General features: G+C 44.7%; 1 protein-coding gene across 3 annotated transcripts in view; it reads right to left on the minus strand.

Annotated features, from left to right (window-relative positions):
* Positions 1–23,678, minus strand: part of TBC1D1 (TBC1 domain family member 1) — a 212,579-nt gene that overhangs the window by 102,185 nt on the left and 86,716 nt on the right. For all 3 annotated transcript variants that reach the window (XM_054997481.1, XM_054997480.1, XM_054997478.1), the window contains exons 5-8: positions 21,846–22,376; positions 16,100–16,189; positions 8,552–8,656; positions 4,049–4,181 (exon numbers count right to left, since the gene is read on the minus strand). In XM_054997481.1, coding sequence (XP_054853456.1) covers positions 4,049–4,181; positions 8,552–8,656; positions 16,100–16,189; positions 21,846–22,376 — 859 coding nt within the window. The remainder of the gene's footprint in view (positions 1–4,048; positions 4,182–8,551; positions 8,657–16,099; positions 16,190–21,845; positions 22,377–23,678) is intronic.

Raw genomic sequence — 23,678 nt, forward strand, 5'->3', positions numbered from 1 at the left:
TTTCAAGGGACTCTCTCCCCCAACCCTAAATTCAAGGCACCCTCTCCTCTCTACATTCAAGGCACTCTCCCCCCCAGCCTACCTTCAAGGGACTCTCCCCCCCCCTACCTTCAAGGCATCTCTCCCCCCCCAGTCTACCTTCAAGCCTACCTTCACAAGGCGCTCCCCCCCCCAGCCTACTTTCAAGGTACTCTCCCCTCTCTACGTTCAAGGCACTCTCCCTCCCACCGTACCTTCAAGGCACTCTCCCCCCCCTATCTTCAAGGCACTCCCCCCACCCTACCTCCAAGGCACTCTCTCCCCCAACCCTACCTTCAAGGCACCCTCCCCTCTCTATGTTCAAGGCACTCTCCCCCCTAGCCTACCTTCAAGGCGCTCTCTCCTCCCACCCTATCTTCAAGGCACTCCCCCCCACTGTACCTTCAAGGCACTCTCTCCCCCCAGCCTACTTTTAAGGCACTCTCTTCCCCCAGCCTACCTTCAAGGCACTCTCCCCTCTCTACGTTCAAGGCACTCTCCCCCCCCAGCCTACCTTCGAGGCGCTCTCTCCTCCCACCCTATCTTCAAGGCACTCCCCCCAGCCTACCTTCGAGGCGCTCTCTCCCCTCAGCCTACCTTCAAGGCACTCTCTCCCCCCAGCCTACCTTCAAGGCACTCCCCCCCCAGCCTACCTTCAAGGCGCTCTCTCTACCCCCAGCCTACCTTCAAGGCACTCTCCCCTCTCTACGTTCAAGGCAATCTCCCCCCCCCCAGCCTACCTTCAAGGCACTCTCTCTCCCCAGTATACCGTCGAGGCACTCTCTCCCCACAGCCTACCTTCAAGGCGCTCTCTGCCCCCAGCCTACCTTCAAAGCGCTCTCTCCCCCCAGCCTACCTTCAAGGTACTGTCTCCCCCAACCCTATCGTCAAGGCACTCTCTCCCCCCAGCCTACCTTCAAGTTACTCTCACCCCCAGCCTATCTTCAAGGCGCTCTCTCTCCCCAGCCTACCTTCAAGGCACACTCCTCTCTGTACGTTCAAGGCACTCCCCCCCCCAGCCTACCTTCAAGGCGCTCTCTCCCCACAGCCTACCTTCAAGGCGCTCTCTCCCCACAGCCTACCTTCAAGGCACTCTCTCCCCCCAGCCTTCCTTCAAGGCGCTCTCCCCCCCCTACCTTCAAGGCACTCTCTCCCCCCAGCCTTCCTTCAAGGCGCTCTCCCCCCCTACCTTCAAGGCACTCTCTCCCCCCAGCCTACCTTCAAGGCGCTCTCTCCCCACAGCCTACCTTCAAGGCGCTCTCTCCCCACAGCCTACCTTCAAGGCGCTCCCCCCCCAGCCTACCTTCAAGGCACTCCCCCCCCAGCCTACCTTCAAGGCACTCTCTCCCCCCCAGCCTACCTTCAAGGCACTCTCTCCCCCCAGCCTACCTTCAAGGCACTCTCACCCCGCAGCCTACCTTCAAGGCACTCTCTCCCCCCCAGCCTACCTTCAAGGCACTCTCTCCCCCCAGCCTACCTTCAAGGCACTCTCTCACCCCCAGCCTACCTTCAAGGCACTCTCTCCCCCCAGCCTATCTTCAAGGCACTCTCCGCCCCAGCCTACCTTCAAGGCTGTCAGGTCTGTTACCCACACAACTGCCATATTGCTTTCTCACTTCTGTTCTGCTGTAATTTTCCAGTGTTGTTTTGTGTGCAGGTTCACAGGAACAGATGTGGTTCCCAAGACAGCCTTATTTGAGGAGGCTTGGAGAGACCTTGGAGCAATAACTTTCACATTACCCCGTCTGTCTATACTAACCAGGCATAAGGGCATAAGTGGGGGGATGGAAAGGAGGGTTTGATATACTGTTGCAAGAGACTAACACATCATTCTCAACAAAGGCCTTATGTTCAGCCAGACGCTTCTGCAGCATCTGGACGATCTATGGACACTTGTACCTTGAATATATACTCTTCCAATAAAGAACCTTTGACTCAAGAGATCTGGATTTCTTGCTGCAAGGGGTGGGAGATGAAATCAAAGTAACTTGACCTCCATAGACTGACAAAGGCCCTCTCCCCACCCCAGCCTACCTTCAAGGCACTCTCTGCCCCAGCCTACCTTCAAGGAACTCTCCCCCCGCACCCTACCTTCAAGGTATCACCCCCCACTACCTTCAAGTCACTCTCCCCGCACCTTACCTTAAAGGCATCCCCCCACCCTATCTCCAAGGTATGTCCAACAGCCCTCCTGGTCGCAGATCAGCTGGCACAGCAACTCAGCCAAGGCCGCGCACACATGCCCTGCAGCCCTCCTGGGCAGCGTAGAGCGGATGTCGCTCAGGTGTCGTGACTGCAGGCTGTGGATCAGATGGCCCATGCCTGCGCACACCCCTCGCAGCCCTCCTGGAAGCGGCAGCAAAAGGGCTCTTTCTTGCCCTCAGCTGGCCCGTGGAGAGATATCATCTCCTGGTGGTCCAGCTGGCATTTAAAGGGCCATTTCACTGCTGCTTCCATGGCAGGAAAAGGGCCCTTTCCCACCCTCAGCTGGCCCGCCAGGAGACACCATCACCCCGTGGGCTGGCTGGCATTTAAAGGAAGCAGCAGCGAGAGGGCCCTTTAGTGCCTTCAGCCGGCTAGCGGGGAGATGGGATCTCCCCAAGGGCCAGCTGGGGGTGGGGCCAAGCGACGCGTGACTTTTTCAGGAGCTGACAGAATGCCGTTCCGCCATGTTTCGGCTGAAAAAAAGCCCTGCTTAACATACAGGTTGAGTAACATGGGCGATAATATTGTGCCTTGTGGAACTCCGTAAGATAATTCTCACATTGCAGACAGCTGGTCTCCTTGGAGTCTGTTCCATGAAGAACAGTTTAAACTAGTCCAAGTTACATCCTCTGATACCTTGTTCTACCTCCAAATTCCTAAACAAGATGGCCTGGTCTACTGTATTGAAAGCTGAAGACTGATCCAGGAAGAGCCATGAAGCATGGCCTTTGTCTGTATTCAAGCAGAGGCCATCAGCTAGAACTGCCAGAGCTGTCTCTGTCCCATAACCTGGCCTAAAACCAGACTGAAAAGGCTCCAAAGCAAGAGAATTGTCCAAGAAGGCCTGGAATGGGTCAGTGACTGCTCTCTCAGGGCCAAGCTACAAGTGACGAATGACACTTGAACGGCAAGTGGATTGAGTGGAGAGCAAGTGGAACAGGGAGGAATACACTTGCCGTTCAAGTGTCATTCGTCACTTGTAGTTTGGCCCTCAAACGCTTAGCCCAGATTCAATTAGGGCGAATTAGAGACTGGGCAATAATTGACTAAATCAATTTTGTCTAGGGATTTTTTTAAGCAGTAGTTTTTGAGAGGCTGAGGGAAGGTGCCTTGAGTTAGTGACTCATTTAAGATAAACATCAAGGGCTTCTTTTTGTGATCTTTACATGATTTTAGTTGCCGCAATGGGCCAGGATCCAGAGTACAAGTAGCGGCCTTCACAGATGCTAGAATTCTGTCAATATCCATCACTGTGACTGGGTCAAAATGATTCAGAAATGGAGTGGGCGGTGTGCTAAGCATGACTTCTGCCTCACCTATATTACAGATAGAATGCAGATCAGAGAGTATTTGTGTTATTTTATCAGGAAAAAACTTTGCAAATATGTCGTACCTAATTGCTTGTTCTTTCATCAGTGACGGTTCAGATTTTGAAAAGAATCCAGTAGCATCTTTAAGACTAACCAACTTTACTGTAGCATAAGCTTTCAAGAACCACAGTTCTCTTCGTCAGATGCAGGTTCAGATTTAGGGTTCAAAAGATGCCAAGATACCTTAAACAGTTGGGATGGACAGGAACTAGCTGATGCAATGGTTGCAGAGAAGTAATGTTTCATTGCTGCTATCACCATTGCCATTTTTCTTTGGATCTTATAATCCATTCGTGGTTTTTTGAAAGGAGTTCTCTCCAAATGTTTCAAGAATGAGTTAAATAGCAAAATCATTATTTTTAAAATTAAAGACAAATAACCAAGTCCTTTACTCTTAAATGTCTACTTTGCAAAAGCTCAGGGATAATTTTTTTGGTACGTCGCACAATTCCTACCTTCGATCTTTTCACAAAGTTTGTGCAGGCTCTGCATGGGACAGCCTTCACAGAGCTGGAACTGTGCTTTGGAGGACCGTTGCACAGCAGCCACCGTGAAAGCCTGTTTCAAAGTCATCATGATCTCATCAACCTAGAACAAAGGAAAATCAAGGTTAAAGAACGGCAAGCTAATTTTAACACTACAGAGCTCATCTCAGAGAAAGCAAAACTTAGTTAACTGCCTGCCTTTACTAGTTGAACAATGACGAGCTTTGATGTCAACGAGAATAGTCCTTGAATTGTGGTTCTCCCAGCTCTCCAGTGCTCTAGGAACCTTACAGATCAGTGAAACGCAGGTACAAAATCCAATTAACCCCCTTTTACAATTCATCATACTGAAACCACCATAAATCTAGAATCAGAAACAGCCCAGGAAGGAAATCCACAGGATCCATCAATGAGTTAAACCGCACTGCTCATTACAATTACGTTTTTGTCCTCAGGAGGACACATGGTTCCCCCCCCCCCCCACCATTTATTCCTGAGTGGCCCACAGTTGCCACCCTGTGAACTTCACGGCTGAGTGAGAATTTGGACCTGGCCTCTGCCATCCTAGTTCAATTATGTAATTTTTAGTTTGCAGTGGCTCTCCTTATATTCCTTCAGACGTCTGTTTCAAAAATGTGTGAATTACCAAATTAATCGCTCATCAAAACACATCCCCTTCCTTCACTGTTATGCACAGGGCTTTTTTTCTGGGAAAAGAGGTAGCGTAATTCTTACTCAGGGCAACTTCTGGGAGGAGGTGGTGCACTCGTGGGACTGCATGATGGCGTCACTTCCGGGAAGTGATGTCATCACACAGGCGTGGCCACCCCGGGAGTGCTCCTGTGCTCCATGGGGGGGGGGGGTCTGGTTAGACCTGGAATGGGCCGCTCCGCCGCAGGGGAGCACTCCCCCACCTGGCAGTGGCCGGATCTGGGCCATTTTGGGCCCAAAATGGGCCAAAACAGTCCCAAAATGGCCTGGATCAGCATGGAACAGGCTGCTGCCAAAAGGGAGAGCACTCCCCCGCAGGGCAGCAGCCCGAACCTGGCTGTTTAGGGCCCAATATGGGCTGTTCTGGGACAAAATTGGGCCAAAACCAGCCAGAAACAGCCCGGATCGGCCTGGAACAGGCTGCTGCCACATGGGAGAGCACTGTCCCACCAGGCAGTGGCCCGATGCTGGCCTTTTGGGGCCTGATTCTGGCCATTTTGGGCCTGAATTGGGCCCAAAATGGCTGACAGGGGCCCAAAATGTCCAGGATCGGGCAGCTGCTGAATGGGGGGGGGTTCCTACCTGGCAGAGGCCCAATCCCCGCTATTTCAGGCCCGGTACTGGCCATTTTGGGCCCAAATTGAGCCCAAAATGGCAAAAAGGGGCTCAAAATGGCCAAGTGTTCCCCCGCCTGGCAGAGACCCAATCCTCACTGTTTCGGGCCTGATCCTGGGCATTTTGAGCCAAATTCTGGTCATTTTGGGCCGAAATTCAGGCCCCAAATGGCCCGGATTGGGCTCAAAAATGCCGGGATCAGGCCAGTGCCCAGGTGGGGGAGGCTTCTCCTGTCTGGCACCAGCCCAATATGGGCTCTTTTGGCCCTGATCCAGACCATTTTGGCCCCAATCCGGGCCATTTTGGGCCCTAAATGTGCTGCTGCCACATAGGAGAGCACTGTCCCACCAGGCAGTGGCCCGATGCTGACCTTTTTGGGCCTGATTCTGGCCATTTTGGGCCCAAAATGGCTGACAGGGGCCCAAAATGTCCAGGATTGGGCAGCTGCCAGATGGGCCCAAAATGACAAGAACGGACCCGAATCGGCTCAGATTGGGGCAGAAATGGCCTGGATTGGGGCCAAAAAGGCCCATATTGGGCCAGTGCTGGGTGGGGGGGACCCTCCCTCACCTGGCACGGGCCTGATCCTGGCTGTTTCGGCCCCAATCCGGGCCATTTTGGGTCCTAAATGGGCCCCAAATGGGAGAAACAGCCCAGAATGGGGCTGAAACAGCCTGGGTCATGTTGCTGCCAGTTGGGGGAGCCCTCCCCTCCCCTGCTTGGCACCGGCCCGATCCTGGCTATTTTGGGCCCAATCCGGGCCTTTGGGGGCCTATTTAGGGCCCCAAACGGCCCAGATTGTGGCTGAAATAGCCAGGATTGGGCTGGTGCCCGATCGGTTCCCCCGCCCAGCAGCAGCCTGATCCGGGCTCTTTTGGGCCCGATTTGAGCCAAAAATGGCCAAAATAGGCCATTTTAAAAATACCCACGTGACTCCAGTCATGTGGGTACTTTTTTTGTGTGTAAATTATTTTTATTAAATTTTTATAATGGGAAAAGGGGGTACAACAAACAAACAAATTTCAAAAGCAGATTTGTGCACAAGACATATATCCACTACTCCATGAATACAGAAAGCCACTACATAACCAGTTAACGCCCCTTGTACCTTCAAGCTTCCCTTTTAATCTCTCCAATCATTATTTAATTTCTATGCTTTTTTATCCACTTACTCTATTTCTTATTTCATTTCTAATAGTTCTTTCTTTTGTATATATTATGCATAAGTCCATTTCCCATCCTCTGCATTTTAGCCAAAATTGTTAATCCATTAATCATTCCAGGAGTAGAAGATAGAAATAAAAAGGTAGAAGGTAAGAGCAGAGAAATAAGTGATCCTTATTATATATCAATATAAAAAAGGAACATTTTTATACCAGTTTCCCCTCATTCTTTCATCTATTTTATCCAAGCCGTCAAAACTTGTATATTTGGATTTTCATAATAGTGAGGCTGGGAACACCAAATAAGTATTTGGCTTAAACACTAATTTATATTCTAGAGAGAGTAGCTCTATCAGCTGTTTTATCCAAGCCATCTAAGCTTATATATTTGGATTCCCCCGCCCGGTAGCAGCCTGATCTGGGCTCTTTTGGGCCCGATTTGAGCCAAAAATGGCCAAAATAGGCCATTTTAAAAATACCCACATGACTCCAGTCATGTGGGTATTTTAAAGAGCTGCCAGATCACTGTCCAGGGGCATTCCAGCTCAAAAGAAGCCCTGGTTACGCACTTTCACAGGCCATTTTTCGAATAGTGAGATATGAGCTACTGGTTCAGTGGCCATCAAGTAGCCCTGTGGTCTCCTCACCATCAAAGAACTTCCAAAAGTGCTTAATTGATAAAGTGAATCACAGATTTAATGCTGTCTGATCAGTAACATACATGTTACTATGCTAAATGGTTACAGGGATAGGGCTGGATTCTATCAGAGCTTCTGCTGGTGCAAGAGGAATCCCTTTTGCTAGGGATAAAGCAACCTACAGGGACAGAAAATGCATGGGATAGGGCTGCATTAAGGAATGGAAAGGCTGGTAGATGTCTTTTTACACACAGGGAGAGACACATAGATTCCCTCCTTCTACTGTGGTTGGCAGTACAGCATAATGGCTACAGGGCTTCCACATGGCAGATTTCCCCCCAGTTTTCCTGGGGCTCATACAGCAACCTTCCCTCCCATACCACCAAAGCTTTTCAGTTTTTTAAATTGACAATTAGGTATCATTATATCAATATAACCTTACAGGAATATGTGTAACAAGTTCTCTTAATTTCCATCTTGCATTTTCTGAAATGTAAGTTTTCAGCACCTTTCATCACAGAGATACCCCTTTCCCCTTATCTCTCTGCAACAAAAGGTGCTAAAGACTTTTTACACATATTGTTAGATCGATATAATGATATTCAGTTGCTGATTTGAAAAAAACAAACAAAAGGGGGGAAAGCCCTCAACGGCAAGGGGAAAGAACGGCTGTTGTTGGGGAAACAGCTGCTATGTGGGGAGGACTTGGAAAATCTGAACCTTCCCACCCACACAGTGGCCATCCGAGATTTGCTGAGGTCTTTCCCAAAACCTCACAGGAAACAAAGTTTGTGAAAGATCAAAGAAGAGCCGGGGGGGGGGAACTCAGGAGGTCCACAAATGCACCACGGTACCGTCGGCAAGCAAGACAAAAGCCACTTCCCAACAGCATCAAACCCAAAGCAAATAATCTGTATGGAAATGGCCAGAGTCTAGCCTACGGGCTCTAACATGATTAAAAATGATTTCCACATTAGAAATAATTACCTTTTTTTCAAAAAAGTAAGAAAACAGGATAGTGATTTATGAGGTTCCCTCAGCTATAAAAACCTTTCTCAATGCCTTGTCGAAGGCTTTCATGGCCGGAGAACGATGGTTGTTGTGGGTTTTCTGGGCTGTATTACAGGAATACACGACCACGGCAATACAGCCCGGAAAACCCACAACAACCATCTTTCTCAATGCCGTTAGCTTGTCAGATCCCATCCCTACTATATGGCAGTATACCTTATGAAGGTGGGCACAGCTGGTAAAATGTGTGTCATTTTTTGTAGGTACCTGCAAAGCTGTACCAGATAGCCCTTCTCCAGCACCCTTCCCCACCTTTCCAGAAAGATGCCTCTTACCAGAGCTTCATTCGCGCATTGAAACACATAACAGACAAAATGGAAGCTGCCATTTTCTGAAGACTCTCTGCAGATAAATCCAAAGTGATCCACATGCCTAATTCCCTGCGACAAAAACAAAAGGCATTCTCCTATTACCCATGGTCAGAAAAATCATGTAGACTTATTATAATTAGTTCATGGCCATTGTCTTGGGTCCTTGCCAAGCTGTGTGTCTGGAGTGCAAAACAAAATGCTGCAGCTGACCATGTCTATTGGGGAACAAAACTATAGCATAATAAATATTCAGATTTGAAGAGCCAAAATATTAAGCTAAAAAGGAAACAGTATTTCATTTTAGACAAGGAGAGCATTGCATAAAATTGTGCGTATCTCTGTGTGAGAAGGAATTTCTTGCTTTCAAAGTACTGTAAACAGATGGCTCACGGGGGAGGTTTTATGCTCTTTCCTCGTTTCTGACGGCCACAATGGCCACTGTTAATATGTAAGAATAAGAACAAAAAATTAATCATCAACAGGATCAGTTCATTCATTCTTTTCCTCTTTACCCCCTCTTTTTAACTCACTGAGAATTGACACAGAAAACATTCATTTTTAATAAACATTATGAAGTGAATCCATTTACTTATCATTCTTTAAAATTAATCAATCCAAAATTGTTGTTTTTTTAAAAAAATCTGCCTAATATGAGCTGTCAATTTCCTTGCAATTCTTCCTTGCTCTCCCCTGGTGCCCAAAAAAGGAGGAGAAGGAGACCTGCCTACAGACCCGGTGGTGACCAGCTGATTTCTAGCATTTCAAGTCCTTTTTGGGGCCGGAGCCTTGCGGGGAGGGTGGAATAAAATCTAAAGTAAAATAAAACAAAATAAATCTATGGGATTCATTGTATATAAGGAACATATGCCACTGAAATGAAATATACTGCATGACCTCAAAAAAGCGCGTGTGGAAAAAAGGATCTTTCTGTTCTACAGAGAAGTATGAGAAGTGCTGGAAGCAGGGAACAGAACTGCAAACCACAGAATTAGCATCACCAAATGGGAGGTTTAAGAGAAAGCGTTTCCAAGAGATAAAACGTAGCAAGTCATCCCAAAGGAATGTAAAATGTACAGTCTCATCCCTATCAACATTTACAAGATACCTGTCAATAAGCACAGATAACAAAAGGGATGTCGATACAGATAGTCAAATTCTTTGCAATTCTACCCCTTTGCATCTGCTGTATCTTTTAAAAGACCTCATAAAGACTGAGTCAGGCCAATAGCTTAGGATGCTGAGCAACTGTGTGTGCTCCCCCAGAAAAATAAAACCAAAACACACTTTGTTTTATGATTTTAAACTGTAATTTATTGTATTTGTTGAATATATATATATTGAAATTCTGGTTTTATGATGTTGTAACCTGCCCTGAGCCCACTCACGGGAAGGGTGGGATAAAAATCCAACAAATAAATAAATAAAACTGTAAAGCACTCAACACTTCCAAATCACTAGCAATGGTATCTGTCCAAAAGAATTCGCCACTGAAGTAGATCTAAACAATTCTTCCTTCTTGTACAGTTGCCAGGAAAGGAGTCACAAAAGATAGGAATTTTAAAAACCCGTTCTTTCTTTACCACTGATACTATCTTGTGGTCAGGGGGAGATGGACAGGAGGTAGAGGGGCATGGATTCAGCATGCCTTGTGGTACTGCTCTCGGACATATGAGGCTACCTTATAGTGAATCAGACCATCGGTCCATCGAGGCCATTACAGTCTACTCTCCAGGGTCTCAGGCAGAGGCCTTGCACATCACCTAACACCAGATCCTTTTAGCTGGAGAGGCCAGAGATTGAAACTGGGACTTCCCGCGTGCTAACCAGATGCTTGACCACTGAGCCACAGCCCCAGAGAGCTGTGGTGGTGTCAGGTCTGAGCCCCATCCATGCCAATTTTACTGATCTTTTTGTTCTGAACCAATGTATCCTGCTGTCATTTTACCAATGCCATAACTATTTCTTTCACAGGCTTTCACAGGTGTTTATCTAATGAATTGCGTCAGCTTCCAGTGTTTCTGACCTTGTATGCTACTTCCTCTCAGACTTCGCTATGTCTTGTTTTCTAGTGACTCAACTGATATTACAAATATGTAGGATGTTCTCACACAAGGAGAGTGCCAAAACCTTGTTTAGGATTGGGAGGGGGGAAAAGAGCAGACTTGAATGTTAAAAGAGAGGCCTCTCTCACATGATGTCATTCCTGTCAACTTTTACTCTTGCTGCTTAGATGCTTACCTTGCTTCTGAGTAGTCCTATGGACATATATATGGAAATGATTTGATTTCTGAATAAAACCATTTAACCAAGAACCTGGACTTCTTGCTGCAATGGTCCAGGGATCTGTCCGCCATATCCTGTCATCCATAGCCTGACAGGTGGAGCCTAACCCTTCATCAGGAATTTGTTCCTAATGGACCAGGATAATTGTTGATGGATGAATTAGGCCATAATGTGAGTGCTGGTTGGAACTCAAAGATCTCATTGTTGTTCTGATTTTCCCACAATTCTTAGCACAGTGCTAATGTATCAGTTTAGAACGGAAGGCGGGATGAAGCACTAAGTGAGATCTTTGCATGACTGAGAACAAGTTGCTTCTCACAGTCCTCCCAGCCTGGTCAGATTGTGCCTGAGGACGTAACAGAACATTAAATAACTGTCAAAAGAAGGAAGAGTCTCCAGCTGAGAAAAAGTGACAGAGTTTGAGCTAAATTAGAATGAATCAAAGACTGGCAATGAACTGCAGGGACCAGTACTTGTAGCCAATTGTTCCAAGTCTGAAAATTCAACATAATTTAAGGCTGGTGATAACTACATAAAGTTCTGAGGCAAATAAAGGTGATTCATTTGGGACCTTTTTTAGCTACAGCTTGGTGCTTATTGTCAAATGATGTTCTTGTGGGATCTTGCAGCTACTGCACCAGTGGAAAGTACACCAATAATTGTGAAGGAATGAACAACATTTGTAAGATCTTAGCTTCATAAACCAGCATTTCTCAAATTTTTCAATTTGAATTCTCATGTGTCTCTGATTCTTAGGTTTTACATTTATCCTTTTCAGACGACGTGATTTCCAATATTAATGAACTATAATAAGAGTCATCATGATATGAGTGGCAGACTAAGATCTGGGACATCCGGGTTCAAATCCCCACCTTGCCGTGAAGCTCACTGGATATCCTTGGGCCACTCCCTCCCTCTCTCCCTCTCCCTCTGTGTGTGTGTGTGTGCGTGTGTGCGTGTGTGAATTACCTCACAGGGTTTTATGAGGACAAACTGGAGGACGAAAGGACGATGTGCACCACCCTGAGCTCCATAAAGGGGAGGCAGGATGAATACATACTGAATAAATAATAAAAAGCATCCAAGTGTGTGTTAAATATAAATACTGTCCGTGGGAGACGGTATCTCCTTTGAATAAAACACCTCAAGATTCCTCAGAACAGACGACGGAGGGAAAATAAAGGCACTGCCAGTTGTCACCCCAGAAACAGGTTCCAGGGCCGGCCCCTGAGGAAGGGTGCCGGCCGCGTGTGAGGGTGGCGTGAGTCTTCTTTCTTTCTCCAGAGACTGGTCTGCAGCAGGAATTTCCCCCCATTGAATGTGCCACTAGTTAAGCAATTAAGTTAACTGGGAGAGGGAGTTAGGTCATTACATTAGGAATTTATTTCCTGTCGGTCTACAAAATACAGAATTTGACCTTGAGGGCAAGTTGCTAAGTGCTGATTCACGGTTTTCTGCTGGTTGACACAGGATGTGGTCTCAAGGAAGGCTTTTCTACTCTTGGACAACTTTATGTAGGAAGAGAAATTTCTGTGATGTCTTATCAATTCAAAGTTGCATATGTATATATGCTAAACTGTCAGGTTTCCTGCAGTGGGCCACAGGAACTTTATTGCCTGAAGGGATTCTCTATGCAATTGAATCTGTTGGCTTCATGCTTGTAAAAAATCTCCAAAAAGTCTAGCTTACTGAAAGTAAACAATGTACATGGTAATTGGACTTTTCACAGAAATCCTGGTTACACAGTGTTCCCACCACAAACTGACTGCAAAAATTACCAGGGAATGGGCGGCGGGGAATGTCAGAATCTATCCTCATGTGGCATCTTAATAGGGTTGCTGTTCCTCCGCTTCCACCACTGCTCACCTGGCCCACTCCCAGGGCAGCATGCCAATGTCACTCTTGGGAGTGATGTCATTGCACTGCCTCAGGAGTGTGCACATGCTTTGCACGCACGCAAGGAAGAAGAAGACCGAGGTGAGTGCTAGGTTTCCGCCTCCCACTGGGAAGGTCAGAGGACCTGGCAGCTCTGCATCTTAGAGACCAACTAGATTTCCAGGGTATGAGCTTTTGAGAGCCAGAGCTCCCTTTGTCAGCAATGTGTGTGTGTGAGTTATATGCCGTCAAGTCATTTCCGACCTATGGCAACCCTACGAATGAAAGACCTCCAAAACATTCATTTGCAGCTGCCTTAACTTGTTTTTCTAGTAGTAGCGCTGGATCCAGTATAACCCCTCGGCTCTTAACCGAGTCAGCGAGGGTCAAACAAACTCCACTGAAACTGGGGAGTACAATGTCTTTCAGAATATCTGACTTCCCAATAAGCATCACTTTGGTCTTGTCTGGGTTTAATTTCAATTTGTTGTTTTTCAACCATGTTACCACGGCTGTCAGTCAGTGATCTAAGATTTCTACTGCATCCTGTGGGGACCTGGATAGCGAGATATAGTTGGATGTCGTCCACATATTGATGACACCCAACTCCATAGCTGCGAATGGGTTCTCCTAAAGGTTTTACGTAGAGGTTGAATAACATGGAAGATAGGATTGCGCCCTGCGGAACCCCACAAGATAGTTCCCATTCTGGAGATAACTGATCTCTGACGGCAAACCTCTGAGTCTGTTCCATGAGAAACGATTTAAACCAGTCTAAGGCACATCCTTTGATGCCCACTTCTGTTTCTAAATGCCTCAACAGGGTGGCATGGTCTACTGTATCAAAGGCTGCAGACAGATCCAGTAGGAGCAATAAGGAGGCATGGCCTTTGTCTATATTGAGATGGAGATCATCCACTAATGCTACTAGTGCTGTCTCTGTCCCACGCCCTGGTCTGAAGCCTGACTGGAAAGGGTCCAGAGCGCTAGAGTTATCCAAGAAGGACTGGAGTTGGTCAGCTACACTCTCTCAATCAATTTGCCCAGAAAGGGCAGATTAGAGACTGGGCGATAATTGGCCACATCATTTTTGTCTAGGGATGGTTTTTTAAATTAACAGACAAATAACTGCCTGTTTGAGCGGCTGGGGGAAGGTGCCCTGAGTCAGCGATTGATTTACAATAGAAACAATCCGGAGCTCCGGAGCTTTTATCTCAGTATATTTTTATTTTACTATTTTACTGTTTTAATTGAGTTTTATCTGAGTCTCCTGGATATGTAAGTCTGACTGCATGTTCCTGGGAGCTAACTTGGATAGCTGACAGGGCAGATGTGTGTGAACTCTGAATTTATTGTCGGCTTGACTGCTAGACTTTAAAAGTCTTTCAAGGCATTCTAAGTAACACCTGTACCTGGAGGGTGTTACTCAGTGTTCTGAAGAATTCCCGGTCCTAATGGCCTCGGGCAAGCAGCCAAGAGACTCGGGGGAGCCGCCCCTCCTGCCTATTAACAAACAGATGAAGATGGGAGACTTCTTCCCCCTTAGAAACAGATTTGAGCTGGCTCATTCTGAATTTGCTATGGAAACATCTAACCGCTTCTCTCCTCTGGGAAGAGATGCCCCCGAAGGGGAGGGGGACCCAATATGTTTATCTGATAAGGGGAACGTAGAAGACGCCGAGCCCTCAACAGGGGCAGGGTCCTTAAAGATACAGCAAAGCCAGCTATTGGATGATTTAAATGAAGAGGCATCTCCATCTGTTGAACTCTCCCTTCGTAACTTAATTGCCAGTACAGCTGAACACCTCTTTAAGAACATGGGAAGTTTGGTAGGGAAAGTCCATGACCTTACCTCGGAAATAAGGCTGCTATCATCGAAGCTAGGTAAGCTGCGACAGGCCCAGTGGGGGAATGCTCCAGTGAAAATTGGTGGGAGGAACATTAACAATTTGAGATATGCAGATGACACCACATTACTAGAAGAAAATAGTGAAGACTTGAAATGATTATTGATGAAGGTTAAAGGGGAAAGCACCAAAGCAAGATTACAACTGAACATCAAGAAGACAAAAGGAATGACTACCAAGGAATTACACAATTTTAAAGTTGACAAAGAGGAAATTGAAGTTGTTCAAGATTTTCTATTCCTTGGCTCAATCATCAACCAATGGGGAGACTGCAATGAAGAAATCAGAAGATTGAGGCTTGGAAGAGCAGCTGTGAGGGAGCTAGACAAGATCTTTAAAGATAAAGATGTCTCTCTGGGAACCAAGATAAAGATAATCCAAACTACGGTATTCCCCATTGCCATGTATGGATGTGAAAGTTGGACGGTAAAGAAAGCTAACAGGAAGAAAATTGATTCATTTGAAATGTGGTGCTGGAGGAGAGTTTTGCAGATACCATGGACAGCCAAAAAGACAAATAAGTGGGTGCTAGATCAAATCAAGCCTCAATTCTCCCTGGAAGCTAACATGACAAGACTAAAGCTATCGTACTTTGGTCACATCATGAGAAGACAAGATTCTCTGGAAAAGTCAATAATGCTAGGAAAAGTGGAAGGCAGCAGGAAAAGAGGAAGACCTAAAACGAGATGGCTTGACTCAATAAAGGAAGCCACGTCCTCCAGTTTGCAGGATCTGAGCAAGTATGTTAAAGATAGAACGTTCTGGAGGTCTTTCATTCATAGGGTCGCCATAGGTCGGAGAAGACTTGACGGCACATAACACACACAACTTTAAGAACCGAGAACTACTCTTTTGAAACCATCAAGTTTTAGAAATAAGATGAAACTGATAACTTCTTATAAAAATAAAAGTTTACTTTGTTTTTTTTATGTCCCAGAGTATCTGTCATTCCTATATCCCATTCCTTTCCTCTGGGCCATATAGTACCACAAAAAGCCTGACCCTTGGGCATGTTACTAAAAGGAGGGGGGAAAGTAAAAGAAAAAGTTACTTGTGCTATTAATCATACGTGATAATCCTCCAATGTGGAAATATTAAATAGATCTGTAAAGTATTTGTTATCTCTAAAAAAATTTTTTAAAGGATTCAAAACTATAATGGAGTAATGGTTGTTGTGGGTTTTCCGGGCTGTATTGCCGTGGTCTTGGGCAATAGACCACGGCAATTCAGCCCGGAAAACCCACAACAACCATCGTTCTCCGGCCGTGAAAGCCTTCGACAATACATATAATGGAGTAACTTTGTCATTTGATTACCCACACATTAGAATGAGTACCCAAATGACAACAGAATGTTAATGCAAACACAGAAAATAGTGTGAAAGCAAGCAACCATCAGGCACTCAATCTACTGACAGAGACATAAGGAAGAAATAAAATCTTGGTACCTGAGAGCAAAACGAAATTTCCTTAAAGCTTTTCTCAATGACTACTTTTTTGGTGTCAGGACTGATAATGTAAACTTCAGACTGGCCAATCTGAAAAGAAGAAAGACAACATTGATCAGCTGGCAATTTCAAAATACTTTATAGAAAACAAATACTTATTGTGTTACATATTTTGAGAATTTATTTAATATTTGGTGTGTACTGAAAGCATTTGAAGGCCTCTGAAAGAGTTTTCTCTCCTGACTCGAAACGGAGACATTTGTCCTATTGGACCACCGTACAGGGCCCAATATGGGAGCCGTTTCCCACGTTTCAGCCACTCAACTGGTGCATTTTTTCATGTTTCCACGGATGTCCTCTATTTGTGCACTGGCATTAACAGCCCATTTCTTTCACAAAAATAATCTTTATTTTAAACGTGTAAAAAAAAATGGTTTCCTGGGCAGGATGTTATCAGCACAAGCGATTTTTTTTTATTTGAAGGTGAAATATCTTAATTGCAACTAACCAATTACTTGTCAATTACTTTTTTTCATAGGTTGAGGACCAAGGGGCTAGTCCCTGGCAACATTAGAATAGCACATGAAAAGGAGAAGGAGATGTCCAGAGATTCCTTGGTAAATATATGTAGGTTTTGAAAAAAAAAAATTAAAAAGATATTGTAAAATCCTGTAGTGCTGGGCTTGCTCATAGGGTTTTTTTTAAAGAAACAGAAGAGAACACCCACAGCCAACCTTTTGGACTGGTGGAGGGAAGGGGACAATACTTCAAAATAAAAAAAAATTAAAACAGGGTGGACGGAGAATCCTGAGGGTCATGTGAGAACACAGTGGGGAGGGGGGGTGAATGCACATCAGGTGTGAAAGGGAAACCAGAGCTAACCATGGAGAGAAAATGGACTACCTGCTGCTGTTCAGAATCTCTGTTGCAGAGACAATTTCACACACTGTTGTGTTAGCAACCAGACCACCATGGAAAACCACCCAGGTGTGGAAGCAGTCCATGACCCCGAAGAGGCAAACAGAAAATGGAGGGGTCATTAAGGTGAGGAAAATGGCACATGGGAGGGAGAACTTACTCCACCCTCTTTTGCAATACTGACCCAAATCTGCTTCCTCATTTTTTAAAAGAAAAAAATGACTAGGAATTAATTCACAGAACTCCCACTGTCACATTTTATTTGGTTTTTAGCTATAGAATTACTATTAGTCAATATACCCTATAATTAAAAACCGATTTTTTCTGTATAATGAAATGAGTGGCCGTGATGCATTTCTCCAACTATGGTAGCTACAATCATTTCTTAGAACAAGGGACTGGCGATGTCTCTTGCTCAGGCCTTTAGGACTGCCAGCAGACAAAAAGGAAGGCAACAACCATAGAGTCAGTTAGATAGATAGGCTGCTATCAGTCTCCTTCCTGTCAGGGAAACTTCCTTCCCTCCCTTCTCTCCCCCTCCTCTCTTCTTCCCTGCATGCACCAGGAGAGGCAGCATGGTGTCACCTCCTGAGAGAGATGGCCTACTTCCAATCTAAAGCAATCCTAGCTAGTTAGATCCAGGGCTTTTTTTCAGGGGGAACGCAGGGGAATGGAGTTCCGGAACCTCATGAAAATGGTCACATGACTGGTGGCCCCGTCCCCTGATCTCCAGACAGAGGGGAGTTTAGATTGCCCTCCGCGCCGCTTGACGGCACGGAGGGCAATCTAAACTCCCCTCTGTCTGGTGATCAGGGGGTGGGGCCACCAGCCATGTGACCATTTTCTCTGAGGGCAACCCACTGAGTTCCACCGCCTCTTTTCCCAGAAAAAAAGCCCTAGTTAGATCAGTTACTAGTTCTTTCTCTCCACTAAACTTATGTAAATATATTTCTTTAGATAAATAAACAGTTATTGGTTCTCTAACTTGGATGAGAGCTTTCTGCATACAATTTGTTTAGTCAATGTGCCTTAACTAAAACCCAATAATGGTTATGGGCCCAGCATCACCAAGTTAATTATCAGAACATACTATTTGAGTTCTGATTAACCAAGTAGAACGTCAAAACTGTGGAGAGAGAAAAAGAAAGTGTAAAGCATAATGGCTGCTACTATAAAGGATCAAGACACGTCTTTGTTCTTGAGGATGATAACTCTGCTGAATGGAAAATAAGGCTGATGTTTAATCTCAAGAAAAAGCACCTGGAGAAACACCTCACAGAAGGTTTACCAGCTGAGGGTGACAAGAGAGTGAAGTGGAACCAGGAAGATGATGTAGCACAAGCAGTCGTAAGTTCTGTCTCTACCAATTATCTAGAATTGATTCAGGACTGTGAAACAGCTAAGCAGATATTTGACCTTATACTTAAAGAGCATGTGACAGATGATTGGGCAACCAAGTCACTTTGCAAGATCAGTTGCAAGTTTTAAGATATTCAGACAGACAATGCTTTAAAAGTCACATGAGAAAACTACAGGACCTGTTCTTTCAGTATGCCCAAGCAGGGGAAGAAAAAGCTGATTCTGCCAAGGTCGTAGCTTTGTTTAAATCTCTAGACCACACGTTTCTGCCAGTAATCTCCCAACTTGAAATAAAGGGAAAATTAAATTTTCGAGAAGCTGTCATACAAATTGAAAAGGAAGTTACAAGACGTAAAGCTTTACACTCAAATTTATGAGAATTGCCTGATCAGTTTGTTCATAAAGTCTCCCTAAGAGCAAAAATGCAAGTTGCCACCTCCAGCCCTGGAAAAAGACATTTCTCAAACTATCAAATTGGCAAGCATCCTAAGGGGACTACGTTGGGCAGAAAGAGAGAATCCTTAAGCAAACAAAGGTTCACTACAGCAACCCAGTATGAGACGGGGCAAAACTCATTTCCAACCATTCCAAAGGCAATACAATTAACATGTTACAATTGCAGGAGTATAGGCCATAATCAAATCGACTGCTCTTCCCCTAAAGCAACGGGAACTTCCTCTCCCTCTTCTAACATGAAAGCAAGTAATTTTAAATGCAAGACAGATCAGCAAAAGAAGTTTAGTCTGAATCCAGTCAGCACCAATGTTACAAATACAAATACCATAGTATTAGACAGTGGAGCATCTGTATCAGTCTTTCACTCTAAAGAGTTCTTCAAAGAATTAATGGACATAGAACAGCCCATCAAGTTAAAACTGGCTAACTCACATGAAATCCTTGCCATCAGATGTGGAACTATCAGCATTCCTCTTCCATGAGACACTTCCAAAGAACAGCTAGGAATACAACATGTTTTGTATGCTGCTGAATTCCAAAGCAATGAGCTTTCTATAAAGCAAATCCATGAACAACATAACCTGGAGGGACACTTTGATAAAGAGAACATTGTACTTGCAAAGAATGGAAAGGTGTATCTCTCAGGCAGTACCAAAAGTGGACTTTATATACTGGACAAAATATCAGAGTGTCCAAAATAATTTTTACATGGACAGATATCAAGAAGAATCAGACATAGAGGAAGATGATGAAGAGAAAGACTTCACTGATATGTTGCAGCAAGAGTCCTCTTACTGTAAAAATAGAGAAAAGCAAGTAAATTTCACTACAACCTGCGACCATAAAGAATGTACCATCCTTTGGCACCTAAGATTTTGTCACAGGAACTTGGAAACTATAAAGGAAATGCATACAAAAGGGCTTGTCAGAAATATGTGCATTAATGATTGCAAAATTAACCAACGCTGTGTTTCTTGTTTAGAATGCAAGGCAGTGTGGCACCCTTTCCCAAAGGGAAGCCAGAAGAAAACGAATGCCCCAATCTAGCTGGTTCACACCGACTTATGTGGACCACTCCCAAACACAATGGGAGGAAACAGATACATTCTGAATTTTATAGATGATTTTAGCTGGTATAATGTTTGCTATCTCTTAAAGAAAAAGTCTCTCAAGTGTTTTGCAGGTTCAAAGAATACATAGCGATGATGTCCAACAGATTTGGAAGAAAGCCAGAGGTCCTACGAGCAATGTGACATCGAACTACTAACTATTAATTTCACTAAAACTAAAATCGTCCATTTCAGTAATTCATTTAGGAAGTACAATTTGAATATCAAAGGAAATGCCATAGAACAAATTAAGAACTTCCAATATTTAGGCATCACCTTTTCTTATAATTCCAAATTTTCAACGCATTTGTCTTAATCAGCTTATTTGGCAGAGAGAAGTGCAAACACTATCCTTAGACTGTTTAGAATGAAGGGTGCAGGCTTCCTCCCTATGGCTTTAAAAATCTATCAAACAAAATTATTGGCCCAACTCCTATATGTCTCACAGATCGGACCCTTTGTCAAAGACCCTCAAAATCGTCCAGTCCAATTTTCTTAGATCCTAATTTGGTGTACCTAGAAGCACTCCCAATGTAGTACTTGGGCAAGAGGCTGGTCTACCCAGAGTCAAAACAAAAGTCTGGGAACAAGCAATATTACTCTGGCTAAAAATTCACTACAATCCGAAGGGCCTAATACCTTACCTTTTGGCCTCGGACCCCTAACCTATTTGGTCCACACAAATTCTTAATAAGATTAAACTGATTGGTTTAGTTCCAGAATATCTCTTTTATGGAAGCCTACAAATGGCAAGAACAGAGACTTTTTGAGACTTACACAGATACTTTTTGATACTGAATTACAAAATGAAGACTCTCTGCTGCCCAAGAACTTCAAATGTTTAAAATCCAGTCCCAATTTTACTGCTGCTCCTTATCTATCCAACATCACTCATGAGCCTTACAGATGGGCGTTCTCTAGAGCCCATTTTGAGGCACTTCCTTCTGCAGTATTGCAGGGTAAATTTGCTCGAGTGCCAGTACATGAACGCCTATGCCCATGCATGACCAACATGGTGGAATCGGTTACTCATGTCCTCTTATTCTGTGAATTTTATCAAGAGGAACGGGCTTGCCTTATACTGCCTCTCTTGACGAGATTCAATCCCTTGCAGTCCTATCTTGATTTCAGACCAGAAGTCTTGCACAATTTCCTTTTAGAAGACACTCAGAGTTCAATGACTTATGCCGTGACCAAATTTTGTTCCTTAGCCATTAGGAAACGCAGACTCCTCTTAGCTGAAAATGTGGTATAATTGCTTTTTCCCTTTTTTATCTCTACTGTTCTTATTTTATTAATCTTCTTTTGCTAATGCTCTGATCTTATTGTTATGCTTTGATGTGATAACTTATCGTTTATCTCAGAATTGTTTTGTTTTACTGGCTTTTGCTGCAATAATAATAAATGAATGAATGAATGAACTAAAACCCAATACCATTCTCATTTCCTGCCTCACCTCCCAATTGCCCTAATCAGGATATTATCACAAATATTATCATGGATACAGTTTGTTCTGATAAATAATTATTTAACTATTTATATGATTACAAGTTCAAATGAACTCCTTTTGACTATTCAAGATCTGCTTTTAGACCAAGATTACTAACTTGTCCCACTACACTGAATGTGGCCAACCAATCACATATGGGTCTGGAACTGCAGAAAATTGGTATGGTGGGGGTATTAAGCAGCTGGCTAGGCAAAACAATGTGGCCGGTGTAGAAGCTCACAAGCAGTGCAGGCCTATTTGACACGAAGCAGGAACCATGCTGGCACTTTCCATATATAAACAAAAACATACAGTGAACTAAACTGTACTGCTTCAACTAGTAACACCCCAGAGTTTGGACTACCTTTCCTAAGCCAGCGATCAAAGAAGCTAGTAAACACAACAGTTTTTTTACCGTAAACAACATAATGCGGTTTCCTGCAATATCCATTGGCTGCACTACATTTTGTCCATGAATAAATCCACTTCTTAAGTTCAGAGAAACATCTTCATCAAAGGATCTGGCAAAGCTGTTACTCCTTAGGCCTCTGTCTTGCAAATTTTTCTTGAATGAAAAAGAATGTAGTCCTGGCTGAGAGTAGGATTTCCTCATCGGCCTTTTCTCCTGTTCTTCATTTACTGAAGGTTGGAAGACAGATCGGAATTTATCACTGATGGAAAATCCTCTGGAGTGGTTGGCAGTTTCTTGATGTTGGGAGAAGGAACTAAAGCCCAAGGTTCTGGTATAACTAACATCATAAAATTTTTCAATACATTCATCTATGAGGGCCGGAGGTGCATTTTTGTGAGCCACAGTCATCCGGCCGCAGAACAGCACCTCAAATTTTTTGCTAAAAGGATCTTCAACATCTGAAAGGTTATTCTGAAACTCTTCTTGCCGTGCAATTTTCCCTGCTTGTCTGATAGTGCTTATAATCTCGGGCACCTGAAAGGAAATAACATATCATCAGCCGTTCATTCAAGATGGATAAAATAGGGGGAAAGCAGGAAATGATGAGTGAATCAGTTCTAATTCTTATAAACATCTGCACAGAACTAAAACCTGGTTCATATACATCATCCCATACCATATAAACTCTTAGGTCATTCAGAGTTTCAGTGGAGTCAGTTCACACAGGCAATGCCAGTTATCAAATGTTGGGTAATCATGTGTAAATTGTCATGCCCTTCATTATCACATCATCCCCCTCTAGGGTTGCCAGTCCCCTGCTGGATGTGGGGGATCCTCCAATTTGAGCCCCCTCTTGCCGCTTCCAATGCATTCAGGAGTGGGGGCGGGAATGGCCACCAACAGGGGGATGCACTAGCATTCTTTCCTCTTAGTGTCTATGGAGGGAAAACAACTTCCAGCTAGAGCATCTCCTCCCAGTAAAAGCTGGTGTACACAGCATCTGTATGCACTCAGTAGAAGCAAAGGAGGAGAGGTACATTAGAATTAGTTCTTTTCTAATGGGGCTGAAGGCCACCGGCACTGCCCACCCTCTCCCCAAGCATCAATCAATTCAGTCTTTCTTATGGGCACTCTGCTTATTTTTGTGCGTGCATCTTGGCCATGGCTGGGGGCTGGGGGTGAGGCAAGTATTAGTAATCTAGCCACTGCACACATCCTTCCAAGTCTCATCCAGTCTTTCCTCCACCCACCCCGCTACTCTGTAGGCAAGGGCCTTGCCTTGCTCCATTTCGTGCTGCTGACTGCCTTTCCTAAATCTTACTTGTCTGCCTGGCAGGGCTTTTGTTCTGGGAAAAGAGGTGGTGGAACTCTCCATTACCACGTGTGTGCGTGGTGTGATGACATCACTCCCAGAAGTGATGCCACTCCTGGAAGTGACGCCACTCCCGGAAGTGACACCATTTCCCGGAACCCAGCACAATGTATTACGACTAGAGATGGGCACGAACAGCAATACAAACAAAAAAAAAGCCATGAACAGCCCAATCTGCTGTTCCCGAACAAGCTGTTCGTGAGGCCCCATTCGATACAAACAGGTGGTCGTGGCAAGCCTCGTTCGTTGCTGTTCGTCAAGCCAGACAGTCTGGCACCTGCAATCAATTCCCTTGGCAACATAGGCAGGGATTGTCTGAACTCTGTCTGAAGTCCTGCTGTTGCCCTGGAAACCCCAATCTAAGCCCAATTTAGCTTGATAGGCAGGTCTTCCTTCCATGTGTGGAGCTCCAAATTTGTTACAAGAGAGCAAAGACCAGCTCTGGCTAGTCTTTGCAGACAGTG

Source organism: Eublepharis macularius, chromosome 14, assembly GCF_028583425.1.
Source record: "Eublepharis macularius isolate TG4126 chromosome 14, MPM_Emac_v1.0, whole genome shotgun sequence".
NCBI lineage: Eukaryota > Metazoa > Chordata > Lepidosauria > Squamata > Eublepharidae > Eublepharis > Eublepharis macularius.